General features: G+C 36.0%; 1 protein-coding gene across 1 annotated transcript in view; it reads right to left on the reverse strand.

Annotated features, from left to right (window-relative positions):
• LOC138705949 (facilitated trehalose transporter Tret1-like) overlaps positions 1 to 14,943 on the reverse strand; it is a 55,036-nt gene extending 40,093 nt beyond the window's left edge. The window contains exon 1 of the mRNA XM_069834759.1: positions 14,843 to 14,943. Within this exon, the coding sequence (XP_069690860.1) occupies positions 14,843 to 14,886 (44 nt within the window). The 5' untranslated portion in view covers positions 14,887 to 14,943. The remainder of the gene's footprint in view (positions 1 to 14,842) is intronic.
• Positions 14,944 to 15,636: the final 693 nt, after the last annotated feature.

The following is a 15,636-nucleotide window of genomic DNA, read 5'->3' on the forward strand; positions in this document are numbered from 1 at the left end:
ATGGTAAGGTCCTTACTTTACATCAAATATTCTTCTCAGAAATAATGGACCTTCTTCCAAGTTACTTTCCGTGATGTTGCCTGGTAGAGTGAATTTATAGTGTTCCATTACCTTTGGGTCAGTCCCATAAATACCGTATTTTAGTGTATCTAAAAATAGTTTTGTAATTACATTATAAGGAAGCTTACCGTTTGAAATAAATATCAATTATACAAAGTATTACAGAAATTCTTAGTAACACAAAGTTATATGTTTTTATGGGACACTCTATATTTCATTAAAAAATTTTTACACTCTTCATCATGATTCAATGATATACTAGATAAATATGATGTACTACGTATATCTTTGTAGTCAGGTCATTAACAAAAACAATTTAAAATCATATGAAGACATTATTACAAAACCAGCCCTAGTCATTATTTCTATTATTTCAAATGTTTATAGACAAAAATGACCCATGTTAGGTGCAATAGCCACAAGGATAAACACCAGTTGTACGGAAACAGCTGACATGTGTTGTTCCATTTACTTTTATTTTTCTCCTGAAAAACATCAGTTTTGACAAGGGTTGTTTTTGTAATAATGTCTTCATATTTTCTGTACCTGATATATTTATGTTGTTAGTGTAATTTATTTTGTTTGGTTTTAGTGTAAATTCGTTTGGTTTAAATGTATTAATATTATGAATTTATGTCTTAATAATAATAATAATAATAATAATAATAATAATAATAATAATAATAATAGCGAGAGAATGTATTTTCCGTTATAATAATTACAATAATTCTTCTTTAATTGTTATTATTATAACATTAATAATTATTATGCTGTATTGTACGAGTAATTTAGGTAGCTTAAGAATTTTTTAAGATCGATAAAATTTTAGCTATTTCGTGGAAAAATACCTTTAAAAATGTAAATTTCAATACAAGTATTAGATAGGCCATGATGTTTGTATGACATAGTATTTGACTGTTGTTACTAAATGACGCTGCAAAATATTTTCAGGCGATGAATAGGCCTATGTGGATATGTTTCTAATTTATGGAGAATTCATGAAAAATTCAAGAGATAGTTCCAGACTGTAAGTTCACCGTTATTCATAAAGAAGATAGCCTTCTAAAAACACGTTTATCAGACTTGAACAAAAAATTCGCCGTGGTAAAAAGTTACCAAATAACAAGCAACCAGGATATAAGACGAAAGTGACTTGTGATGATAATTCAATAGCAGTGATGACGTATGCTGATTGATAACCACAGGTATATCCGTAAGGAATATTCGAAAAGAATCTAGTATTTTGAAAAGTTAAGTACAATGAATTTTCTTTTTGAAACAGCACAAATAGCATTCATTTAAGTTTCATTTAGTACAGGATCTTGAGATACAGATTATGAGAGACGTTTGAATTTTGCCTTTCAAATAACTAAAAGGAGTGAAAATGAAATAAGCCACACTTTTAACGGAAATATTTTTTGTGCGAATTCATTTCTTACACATATGGGAAAGCTGCTATTAAAATATTACAGAAATCACTCAACAAATGACGTAAGTATATGACGAAGAAATTATGATACCGCACAAACAGTATTGGACTCTAAACCTTTAACACTCTTCCCTGTAAAATGTTGTTTGTGTGATTTAGGACTATATTATTCTCACCCCTTCAAATGTTAAAATATATGATTCCAGTTTCCTACACGAAGTTTTATGGACAGACAAAACAAGATTCCGTAACAAAGCAGAAGTGAATCACTATAATACATACTGACTTGCAGACAATTTCCATTGCATGCGAAAAACAAGTATGAGGTACTAATATATGGCGTACGAATTTATATAGACGTTTCTTACGTCCATACTTCTATCAAGGAACTTTAATGGCCGCCATTATATAGTTTCTTCAGAATTCTCTGGTTGACTTATCAGAACTACAGCTCATGCATTTTGTCAAGACACTCGCGATGTGCAGTACGGGAACAACGTTTCTGTGGAGGGGGTTAGAGTAGAAGGGAAGGTCGGGCGTGTGTCTACCGAGTTCAAGTCAAAAACTAACCCATTCCCCTATAATTTGTAAGTAGACTCATCCCATCTCTTGCGCAGCTCTGTAGGAAGTGTCTGGACATAATGCATGCGCTGTACCTCTTCAAGACAGGCTTCAAATTTTCTATCAGCAGTGTGATGCGCCAGCACACAATACAGCAGTTACTTGTGACTATCTGGACAAGGAATTCCGACAAAGATGGATTGGAATAAATGGACCAATAAGATTGTCAGCATGCTCTCTATATACGACACCATTAGATTTCTTTTTATGAGTACACTGAAAATCAGAGGTCTACGATACGCAGCCAGAAAATATAGAAAATCTGCACAAAAGAGAATTTTGAGAGGTGTACTGCAGAAGAGGAGAACCAATTTAAATATACGTATGAAATTTACCTTTTCAAAGGTATTTTTCATGAAATAACTAAAATTGTACACAAGATTTTCAAATTGTTCTTGTTTTGTTAATGACCTGAATACAAAGCTGTGGTACTCCATGCTATATCACTTGAATCAGAATGAAGATTGTAACAAATTCATGTAATGTAATATAGAACGTCTCATTTAAAAACATAACTTTGTGTTACTACGAATTTCTGTAACATTCTGTATAATTGTTATCCACTCCGAAAGGTAGGCTTTGGTCAACCGTATCACATAAATGCAAAACTATTTCAGATACACTAAAATACGGTAGTGATGGGTGTATCCCAAAGGTTATGGGGCATTCTGTATAGCAATACAAAAAATAATTATGCAATAATTGACGTTGATGTGAATTGACTAAGGTGTGTATCAAACTTAAGACCTTAACATATCGACGTTTCGGAAATTGTAACAAATTCCGTCATCAGAGTTGTAACAGCAAAGGGCCTACTCTGTCTTGTTCTTTACGCTTAGCTTTCCCAAAAACTACACAAAGTTAACCCTTAACTGCTCATAAACAAATACAAAAGAACTACAGCAACAGTGACAAAGACAGTATGTGACGGTAAATCCTCTTGAATCACCCTGTGTGACAACTGATAACTGAGTGAATATATTAACAAAACTGCTTCAGTATCTGAGCGCAACATTCTTATCTAATAAGGGTCGTATTTTACATTTTAGACGTAGAAGGTCAAGCGTAAAGTGCCGTTCTTCTGTTAAATGTGTTACGATAATAAAATATTAAGACTGAAATCTTGTGTACTCCAATACAATAGAATCGCAAAAGTTTCTAATAAGTTTATTAGATTAATAGATGCATTATTTATATGAAGCTCAATCAGCTCTCTGACACAAGAGAGCAAAATTGTAGGTTGTCACAATAGACCGAGTTAAAACATTTAGAAATAGCAAAAATATCCATCGGGTTAATAGCGAGAAGATTAAGTGTTGAAATATACAAATTTCATAAATAATTTTAACTTTTTGTTTCGCCATCCTAAACAGTGTGTTAAAAAAACGAGTTTAATATTTCAAGAGCTGGTAGAACTCATGTAAACAAGTAAAAGCAGTCTAATAAATATATGGCCTGAAATTAATGTGTTCCGAGATATTAGAATTTACATGTTCATAGCAGATGCTCGATGTAACTTCCATTCATCATACCACATCTTTCTTCTCGATGTCATAGGGAACCACGCAAACTTTCAAACATCCCTGATTGGTTTCTGATGTGCTGACAGGCATTCATACACTAAGGTCTGAAGGGTCTTAAGTGTCCTCATAACTAAAATTCCAAGTGATTGAGATCCGGGGAACGAGCAGATCATGGTACAGGACCTTCCCGGCCAATCCATCGAAGATTAAATACTTGTGTTAGATGTCGTCTGACTCTGTTGACGCTCCATCATGCATTGTTAACCCTTAAATTGGCAAAACTTCATTTCTTACACTAGTTTATTAAGCCTTGTCGGATTGTAAAGAAAACAACTATCGCAATGTCCATATTTTATATGTTGTACAATAGTCTTGAGAAATTGTAATTTTCCTACCAATTTTTTCTACTGTTCTATTAAAATTATAGCATATAGCCTATTAACCTCTTGTATCCTATAGGATACCATATCAATTTAAGGGTTAATAAACGTCGATACTGAGAGCCAGTTAATCTACGGAGTAGAATGTGTGGCTCTATTAACCTATCACCAACACACGAATTTTAAAGTACGCTTTTCGTAAAAACTATTAATTTTAGGACTCATGTTTATGGAATTTTTTTTTTCTTATTATGATGCGTATTGCCACCCCTCAAAATATTAGACCCTTTTTTTAACATACTGTCTAATTTGTTGCTCTGCTAAAACTGGTCGCTCTGGACCATGGCTCGTAACAGGTCTTATATAAATACGGTACTGTTTATAACAGCACGTAAAAGACGTAATTATCTTGCTCTTCATAGTTTATGGCAGCAATATCACGTTTTGTTTGCAGGCACTCAAAGGTTGAGTTTGAATATTTCTTTTCAAGAGATATTCGACCTGATCTATAAATTTTCTAGAACCTTACATATTTCTTGGCATAGTAAGAAATGAGTATCATCGCAATAATAATAATAATAATAATAATAATAATAATAATAATAATAATAATCAAACAACCCAGGCTGCCTCCAAAACAACTCTCACTTTCATAATTAATATTTTGAACTAACACTAGACACAACCGGCTGGCTGGCTTTCGAGTACCGGACCTGGAATGAGTTCATGCACGTAGATTTACACTGACTCCATTGTGCGCTTTATATGCGATTATTGGTCCAGCCGGACAAGTCGATGGTCCAGAACCAGACTGTTCCAAGTCCATTTTACTATTTTTTTTTCAGGAGAGCTATTTTAAGCTCCTGACATTCAAAGCTTCATGAAACAATTTGGAATAGCTTCATAGCAACCTAATGGAGAGGAATATTTACAATTTAGTTCGATTCATACATGCAGATAAGAACTGGAACACAATGAAACACAGATTTCTTTCTTATAAAAAGTTAGACTTAGAACAGTCTGGTTCTCAGCCATCGAAGTGATGGGTTCCGATGCTGACAGACGGGTCAGTCTGCCTCAGCTCTGACCCATGCCCAGACCAGTGCCTGATAAACTCCAGGTCCTGCATCAAGTCCTTTCTATACCAGCATCGGAAACCCATAATATTCCTTGGTCGAACTCGGCCCGCCTTAATGGTAAACCAGTGCGCTAACGCTGAGCCGCAGACACGGAAGCCTCTAGTAATATGTGAGAATCGCTACCTATAGTATGTGGGTCTTGCAGGTGTCAGGTCAGGGCTTAAGACAATCCAGGACAAAATAATGTTTTCGAAAGGTTACACCTCTAGTCTTTCTGTACGAGAGAAATATCTTCATTTTTTCTGATTAGAATGAAACCTCAGTGGGAACAATAATTTACAGCTGAAAACTGTGCCATTAAAGCAATGTCAAGAAAAAATTTATAATAATAACAATAACAATATCAATAATAACAATATCTATAATAATAGTCTAATAATAATAATAATAATAATAATAATAATAATAAATTTCGACTGCCTATAAGTTAACAGGTTGTAATCACCAGAGGTAAAAAGTTCGTACCAAAACTCTTAAGTTCATTTTTTGCTTTAATAACTATTAGGACTTTTGCAGGCAATTTATTGTTTGAAGGAATATTGAAACATACCTACCAACATCAGGTTGAGAAAGTAAAAACGTTATGTCTATATTGAGTCAAATTTTGAAGTAGAATGTTTCTCATGATTATTGTATCCCTCATGCAAAGGAAAGTACTCCATATAAATATTTCGCAGCACAGCGTCTCTGAAATAATATTCCTTCTTTACATTGTGTATTATACATTACATAATTTCCACGTAATATGTATCTCCATTTGCTGATAGCCTTGTATGACTACCAGTAAATTTTGAAGTTTTGCATTCAACTTCGTGTGATTGGAAGATTTAAATTCTGCCATGTTAAAAACAGCGCACTAAACTGGACAACTCCAACGCAAACGTCACTTCTCTACTGTGCATATTGCTATAATGTGATTACGAAAGTCATCCATCCACAGTTGCGGATATACTGTGAATTGTTTATGTGAACAGAGTGCAGTATACACAACAGACAACCAGTGAGATGATCTATATGCGTGGCTGCACACAATCTGAAATCTATGTTTTGGTACGAACTCCTGCCTCTAGTAATCACTTTACAAATTTTCAAGGTTCTTTAACTAAAAGAAATCCCTGGAGTATGTGTCAAATTTGTAACCACTACGAACCAAAGATGGTACCTGAGGAAGAAGGACGAATAAAACTAAAAACTAGCAAAAGAAACAATAGGAGAAAAGTGGACTAAAGAAGAACACATTCTCTTGCTTGTTACCTCAGAAAGTTGTTTCATGGTGTAACCTCAGAATCAATTTTCTTTAAAACCATAAAACTGATATAAACTTTATTGCTCATTAATCGTTTATTGCTTTCTAATCACAGGCACTTGCAATTATGTAAGTCATGTATCTCAAATGATTGGGTTTATTGTTGTCCATTTGCAAGCTGTGTTCGACGTCGGGGAACTGCCTCATGCAAATATTTCCATTCCCCTGTTCTCTCTTCATACACTCTTATTTCTTCTGCACTCATCACTTTCGTGCCGGTTGAGAACAGCCCTGTTTCGAAACAAAACTTTTCCTATCATTTTTCTTTAACGAGACTTCTCCATCTGCATAATGTTTTCGAAAACATTGCTCAGTTTTTTGCCACCTTTAGTAGCAGAGCAGAATGAAATTCAGAAATATACACGATTCATGTACTCAGGATTAGTCAGGGCTTCGATCGAAACCAGTACGCTGCTTCGTGGCCAATAAGTTCGCTAAGAGCGAGAGACGACGTTCATTATACTGTACGTCCGCGGTTTATGTTTGGATTAGTTTGGGTTGCTCAAAGCAACGAGCTGCTCCGTGGGCAATCAGTTCCATAATAGAGCCAGACGACGTTCAGTAACGTGCAAAGATTACATACTCAAGATTAGTCAGAACTTGGATAGAAGCCAACACTCTATTTCGTGGTCAAGAGTTTGATGAGAGCGCGACACGACGTTTAGTAATGTGCACGGTTCGTATACCCAAGCTTTGTCAGAAAGAGGCTCGAAACGAACTCGTTACTTCATGAGCGATAAGAGCATGAGGTAATGTGCCTGATTCATGTATCCGGGATTGAATTTCTTAAGAGCCTATTTTGAGCCAATACGCTTCTTCGCAATCAAACACTTCGAAAAGAGCACGAGACTACGCACAGTGGCTTAGAACATAATGTGCATGGTTCGTATACCCTAGATTTGTCAGAAAGAGGATCGAAACGAACTCGCTACTTCATGGGCGATAAGAGCATGAGGTAATGTGCATGATTCATGTGTCCGGGATTAAATTTCTCAAGAGCCGATTTTGACCCAATACGCTTCTTCACAATCATACACTTCGAAAAGAGCACGAGACTATGCCCAGTGGCTTAGAACATAAATCTATATCGACAAAATTAATAACTTCTATCTTATCTAACAGACGTTTTATGAAATTTTGTACAAAATTTACAGATGGTAAACAAACGTAATCAGAGTTTGCACACTGACGTTCAAAGATATCTGACTCTACAAATCGATAGTGATCGATAATTTCTTGGTGTAAGTGTGGATTCTTTAGTTATTACTTCTATGAATAGATGGCGACGATAATAATCACTGTTGCCAACTGTAGACAAATACACCCGCATTATAGAATTCAATTTTTCATCGCACTCTATTGATTGAAAAACAACGCTGGATTTAGCTGAAAACCGCTGATATTGACAATTATGAGAATAATTTATGCTTAATCTACATAATCATTTTCTCCGACACTTTTTAACGGCTCCAATAATGGTGCAACCTATTGAGAACCAGCGGAACTCTTTCAAAGTTTGTCAATTGTTTATATCTTTGGTTCCGACGTATCCCGTAGTTGGAAAGTTCGCTTACACTATCATAAAATCGTAGGTCAGATATCTTTGAACGTCAGTGTACGCAAAAATACATGCTGCCTTTGTACAAAGTCTCATAAAAATGTGTTAGATATGAGAGAAGTTATTAATTTCGTCTAAATAAACTTTTTATAAAGGGGCAGTTCCTCTTACATAAACGTAATCAGAGTTAACACACAAGAAACAGATATGCATCTGTAACTACTGTACAGAGTTTCATAAAAATGTGTTACATACGAGTAGAAGAGGTTATTAATTTTGTCTGAATGCACCCCGTACAAAATGGCAGTATACCTTATATCGGGTGGTTACTTAGAACACGCACCATAGGGATTTCAATGCTAAAATTTATATTTTGTTATATTAGTTCCTCTAATTATTATAGAAGAAAATCTCATTGAAGTTTTTTGTAGAGAAAATTTTGCCTCTATGTTGCATTAAATTAATATTTTGCTTATGAGAGTCTTTGAAATTAATTAAAATTAAAAAGTAATTATAACCATCTTTAATGAAAACTTAATTGCAGTAGGCATAGATAACTAATATTTGTGTTTAAAACTAAATATTTTAGGATTCAACCACTTATGATAAAATTTAAAGGGGAAACAAATGAATGTGACATCAATGTGAATTCATTTTTTACAGATTAACACTGGAAATACCAATGTTTATATTATTCATGATAAATTAGTAAATCACAATAAATGTTCAAATAGACCTCCATTAATTGCTGCTAAACAATAACTAAATCTATTATGAAACTCTCGTCTGACATTTGCTAGTTGTATGTTTGATATCGTAGCTTGTTGGACTGCTTGTATTGCATTTTTCAAGTTATCTAAATCCTCAAATGTCCTCTCAAGATAGATTTTTATTTTATATGCCCCCAGAAGAAAAAATCATTGGGAGAAGGATCAAGGGATTGGGCAGGCCATTCAATTGTATGAAGTGGAGCAATCATCTTGCCATAAAAGAATCTGTTAACCAACTTCTAACAGTGCGAGTCTTGTGTGCAAGACACCCATCAATTTGAAACAAAATTTCTTTATTTTCTCCTACAGCTTCTATCACTGCAGACTACATCTTCTACTGATAACTGCAATAATCTTTCACCTGCCAGGCTTTCTTGAAGAAAAAAATGGTCCGATAATGTGATGACCTAATATTCCTGCCCAAACATATTAATCTTTCGAGGATGCTCGGTTCTTGTCTCAAGAATATTGTGCGGGTTTTCAGAAGTTCATAGTCGGAAGTTCTGAACATTTGGTTCATTATGCAATGTAAATGTACATTCATCACTAAAACAAATGTTACTGACGAAGTTTCTATCGTTATTGGCCTTTTCCATCATTTGAAAGCAAAACTCACTTTTCCCTTCTATTAATTCTTGGTGATACTGATATTTATACGAGTGGAACTTGTTCCTTTTTTTAAATTTTCAGTGCCGTTGTATGATGTATGTCATATCTGTTAGCTAAAGTCCTTGGATTTTCAACTACTGAAGCTATAACATTGAATACATTCTCATTTTCCTCTTGTGGATGAACATTTGGAGGCTTGTTGCATTTGCAATTTTCTAATACAGATCCAGTGTTCTCGAATTTGCTGATAATTCTAGAAACAGTTGTATGATTTAGTGCCGGTTTTAATGGATATTCCTTACTAAACTGTCTCCAGTATAATACCATTTAATAATTTGAACCCTTTCTTTCATGGAATACATTTTCCCAGAGTAATAAATGAACCATAAACAACACTATCTTCGCATTCAATTGTTTTTACTAATCCATGGCCAACTATGAATAGCATGCATTAAAAATTAGAGCAGTTTCTGTGGCGAGAGTATTTTGCATTATTTTTATCATCAGTCAAATATTGTTTTTCATGGTATGATTGAATGCAGAATTTTTTCCTCTATAAAAAACTTTAATCACATTTTCTTCTATAATATTTAGGAGAGCTAATATAAGAAAGTATAAATTTTAGCATTGAAATCGCTATGGTGCGTGTTCCTAGTCACCACACTGTATAAACGTAATCAGAGTTTTTACAAAAATATATGCTACCTGTAACTTCGGTACAAAATGTCGTAAAAATCTGTTGAGTAGGAGAAAACTTAATGTACCCAAAGGAAAGGATATACAAACGTAATCGGATTTTGTACACAAAAAAAATATATGCTTCCTGTAACGTCTGTGCAAAGTTTCATATAAATATGTCAGGCAGGAGAGAAGTTATTAATTTTGTCTAAAATACACCCCTATAAAGGGTAGTTCCTCTTACACAAATGTAATCAGAATGTGTAAAAACAAAAATATACATGCCACTATAATTTCGGTACAAAGTTTCTTGAAAATTTATTAGGAGAGAAGTTATTAATTTTATCCAGATGGATTTGCATTCTGATCCACTGTGGCTGTCCTGAAGCAGATTTTTTTTTATTAAAATGAGATAAGACATGTAGAGGCATACACGAATCCAATAGCCAGCCGTGAGCGAGATTTCATCGGAGTAGGACAGTTGTGTTGTACAGTCGTATGTGACATTTCATTAGAGAGTACAGTAGTGTTGTGCAATGGTGAGATATTCACTGCGTCGTCATCGTAATATTCAACTTGAAGACGTACAGTCTTACAAAAACTTTTTCTCGCACAGATACTTTGAAGACGTACAGTCTCAGAAAAACGTTTTTTCACACAGATAATTTATAAGTCCCAGAAAGGAGACATACGCATGATCAGACATACAAAAAACAAAATTAATTTTATTACCTTAACTAGTCCTCTTGTGAACCAGATCGCTCGTCCTCTGATCATGCGCACTGCCTCTTTTCTGGGACTTAAAAAGAATCTGTGCGACAAAACTTTTTTCTAAGACTGTACATTACGTTATGTTTTTTATTTAACGACGCTCGCAACTGCAGAGGTTATATCAGCGTAGCCGGATGTACCGGAATTTTGTCCCGCAGGAGTTCTTTTACATGCCAGTAAATTTACTGACATGAGTCTGTCGCATTTAAGCACAACTGGCCCGGGATCTAACGCGCAACCTTGGGCATAGAAGGCCAGCGCTATACCAACTCGCCAAACAGGTCAACTCTAAGACTGTACATGAAGTGCGAAAGTTGTGTGGCAGAATAAGAAAAATGAAACAGGTTATGAGACTGGCCAGAAAAGAAAACGAAGACGTCATGTGCTTACAGAAGAAAAACGTTTTGAAATAGGAGCTGCCTTGGGACGTACAGCTCATGCAATTTGTCAAGACACTCCCCCACTCTTCCTACAGAGCTGCGCACGAGATCGGATGAGTCTACTTATGAATTATAGGGGGATGGGTTAGTTTCTGCCTTGAATTCGGTAGCCAGACGCCCGACCTTCCCTTCTACTCCTACCTCAACAGAAACGTTGTTCCCATAGTGCACATCGCGAGTGTCATGACAAAATGCATGATCTGTATTTCTCGAAAATCTTTCTTATCTTGATTAATGTCCTCAACGACTACGCATTGCGCAACGCTAATGCACAATCCAGCTCTGAAATGGTGGCATCCATTCAGAAACCTATCTTCGTCTTCCTTAGAGACAAACCTACTTTTTCGGGTAGAATGAGGGTGAATGGTTTATATGAAGTTGTTGTCGTGCTATTCCTCTCGAGCTGTGTTACTACCCGACCGCAATAATATATCAGTTAGCTTTCTAGTATAATACTAATTTAATTTTGTAATTCTCAATTTTTCTTCTTTTATTATTTATTCCATTTAATTAGTCCTAAAGGCATGAAACAAAATGTACCTTACAATTTGGAACTACAGTGCGTTCGTAGCTCGGCCGGACCGTTGCGCGGCGGCCATGGACTGGGTGAAGATTGGCACGCCTGTCGCCAGTTTAGCGCTGTAGCTACCGCTAACGCGCCAGTCAGTCGAGTTGGATCTGTCATGAGGGAAAGACGTCTTTGCACGTGTTGTGAGTAAAATTGTGTTGTCTCGTGGTGATAAAGTGTCTATTAATAATTGCTGAGTACACTAAACAATGTATTTTTCTCTATGATGCATATGTGAAATACTCTCCTGCAAGAACGTGTGGAAGAGAATTTGAACATCGGTTTGCAGGTGTTCGAATTCCTAGCAGTTCAACTATTCATGAGCTTGTGAATAAAGTCAGACGTACAGAATATTTTTTGAACAAGAAACGTGTTCAACAACGCCGTGTACTGACAGAAGAGAAGCTTAATGAAGTAGGGGCCCGGTTAGAGCACTCACCCCGCAAATCACTGCGACGTTTAGCGCAAGAGGTTAACATTTCCAAGACGTCAGCTTTTGTGGCAACGAAACTTCTGAAAATTAAGCCGTACAGGGTAACTGTAGTTTATGCTCTACAGCCACGAGATCCTGTAAGTAGGGTTAATTATTGCAATTGGTTTTTGCAGTCAGTTCACAATGGCGACGTGGACCCACTTTTAACGTTCTTCACTGATGAAGCGTGGTTTCATCTTCACGGTCACATTTCTACTCAGAACAATAGATACTGGGCTACCGAAAATCCCCATATTATTCATGAAGTTCTTCACCACGCTGCAAAGGCTGGGGTTTGGTGTGCAGTGAGTGAGAGTAGAATTATCGGTCCCATATTTTTCGACACAACAGTTGATCCACACGTTTATGTAACTTCAATTTTAAATATTTTTTTCCGCAACTAACAAGAAATGGACGATTGAGTGGCTGGTTTCAGCAGGATTCAGCTACAGCGCACACCGCTGCGAATTCCATGCATAAACTGCGAAGTGTGTTTGGTGACAGAATAATTAGTCGAGGATTGTGGCCACCTCGTTCCCCTGACCTATCTCCATGCGATTTTTTATTTATGGGGAACGTTAAAGAATAAAGTGTACGCATCAGATCCGCACACGTTACAAGTATTGAAGGACAACATCACGAGAAAAATACAGGCAATCAATCAATATGAACATTTGCGAGTGAACCAGAATTGTTTTCGGAGATATAGGGAATGTGTTCGAATTGAAGGTCATCACTTTCAACATCTGTTGTGATGCAGGTAAGCCTAATGTTAGTAGAGTAGTTAGTGTTCCGTACCCATGACTTGCCGGTCGTTCACGTGTAACTCTGGCGACAGGCGCGCCAATCTTCATCCAGTCCAAGGCCGCCGCGGAACGGTCCGCCCTAGCTACGAACGCACTGTAAGTACAGTATAGGTCAGGTGTAGCGAACTATGTTTCCTGTCATAACTTAATAAAGATCCCAGCCCATCACACTTTCTTCTGATCGTGTTCTGTAGGAAAAGAGGACTACCCCTACTTCTAGCCGTCCCTTACTGCCGGTTAACCTGGTTCACGTAATCGAGTGTCATCAGTTCAGAGCTATTCTATACACTCAAATGAAATCTCACTCACGAATGCACAACACAACTGCACTACTCCGATGAAGTCTCACTCATAACTGCACAACACAACTGTCCTACGATTGACTACACGCGGGAAGAGCGCCGCACTTTCATGAAAGGAAAGCCAGCGATTGCATGGCGTTCAGGTCGCCGACCGGCTGGGTAATGCTTCGGGACTTTTAAATTGTCCGCTCCGTATATCCCTCGTCCGAAAATTGGAAAAATGCAATTGAAAAATCTAAATGTTTCGTTTGCATGGAAGCTTCAAAATAATCAACCATACAAGCTTCGGAACAGACTCTAGTACCACAATATTTTCTTCATTCTTCGGAGACCGTTGTATAACATTTAATGTACTTGTATATAATATATAAGCTGTTTTGAATTTTATTAAATATTACAGCATATTCGTTTGTACTCGGCATGCTTGCTTCGCGCCGACATGATACCTTATCTGTATATTACGTCACAGCGGACTACGAAACAGTTTTCTTCAATATACGAGTAACAAAGCATTGTTAACAAATTGTGCCAAAACCTAAATCAGATCACACAATCTAAAATTTTAATACAGATTTGAAAAACTTAATTTACTTAGGCATTAGCAGTTCACTTGTAATATGTAAGAGTACAACTCTTGTACTTTGGATGTGGCAAACTATTAACCATGGAGAGTGAGTAAAAACTGTTGTATGTTTTCAGTAGTTATATAACAACGTGTAAAATTATTTATTAATAAAATAAATTACATAGACATTACTCTTTAAGTTGCATATAGGTTTGTGTTGTCTTTTCAGAGGTAGGCTTACTAAGTTATCGACATTTAACGATGTTACGCGCCATCGTGACTTACATTTTGTGTCTAGCTCTGGCTTGTAGATAAATATTATCCAGCATTAAATTAAATTTATAAATACCTACGAAATCTTAAGCATACAATCTACAGGAACTATGTTTCCAGTATGTGTGGATGCTCCATTATGGGAATTCGAGTACATCTACAGACAGATTGACACGGTGCATAATTGAAGACTATTTCGTGAACTCGCAGTCTGAGAGGTCGCAAGTCCGTGTTTAATTGACGAGCAATTACGCTATTAAGACCGCAATTCTGATAATTGTGGCGTCAGACTCCAGTGCCAATATATTCCTCTGCTAGCAAAGACTACTTAATACAGTAAGTATATTGTAGATTTTCACTTTCTCACTACAAGAGTTCAAAAAGAAAGTACGATGCGTTCAATTTAAAAGTGGACAGCACATTGAAGAGAACATAGGTCCCAACTACATGTATAAAAATACAACTTTTAACAAATGTATTCAACACAAATTAAAAACAAACAAACAGTTAAGATAACAATACATTTTTATCCTGAAACAGGATCCTCCAGTCTCTAATAAACTTTCACTTACATAAAATTTACGGGCTGTAGCACAATTTCCATGTTCCTCCGCATCTTTGATAATTTCAAGTTTTTCTTGCAAGTAAAGGATCGCAATCCCACACCTTTAGTGGTACTCAATTTTAAAATTGAAAATATGGGACGCACTAGGGTAACATTTACCACACTTGAACTTGAACGCAATTTAACATTGTCTACAATTGAAACATTCGCGTGAAAAGATAATGGCATGTGTTATCACCTTAGGAATTGTGCGGAAGGAAAGTCGAACAATGTTGCCAGCTTTATTTCGAGTATGGCGAGCACTCGTATTTTTTTACTTGTAGTCTATATTTCGGAAATAAAATGCGCGGGGCATTCAAGAAAATACGGTAATTATTCTAGACAAAAATTATCTTATTTCCTTTAAAGACACTCACTCAAAGTTTAAAATGAGACAAATTTCAACATTACTCTCCTTTAATGTTTCTCCTGTCTGTGACAATTAAATTGAACCTAGTCTACTGAAAATCGTTCTGCATCCACACTATTGGTAGGTGACCAGTGGACTGAATAGCTGCATGGACAAAGAATGGAAATTTTATTTGCATTGCTAAATAAAATTTGCAGACAGTCAACCTATGAATTGTCTTTAATATTGGCTAGCAATGTTTATGAAAATAATCATAACCACATAAAAAAGTGACATGAGTCTAGAGGAATAAAATATGAAATTCTAGCCTTAATAGTCAACACTTTTTTTGGAATAATGGTATTGATCTGACTAGCCACTGTTGCATTCAAAAGCTCGTTTGCAGATTAAAT

Source organism: Periplaneta americana, chromosome 9 (genome assembly GCF_040183065.1).
Source record: "Periplaneta americana isolate PAMFEO1 chromosome 9, P.americana_PAMFEO1_priV1, whole genome shotgun sequence".
NCBI lineage: Eukaryota > Metazoa > Arthropoda > Insecta > Blattodea > Blattidae > Periplaneta > Periplaneta americana.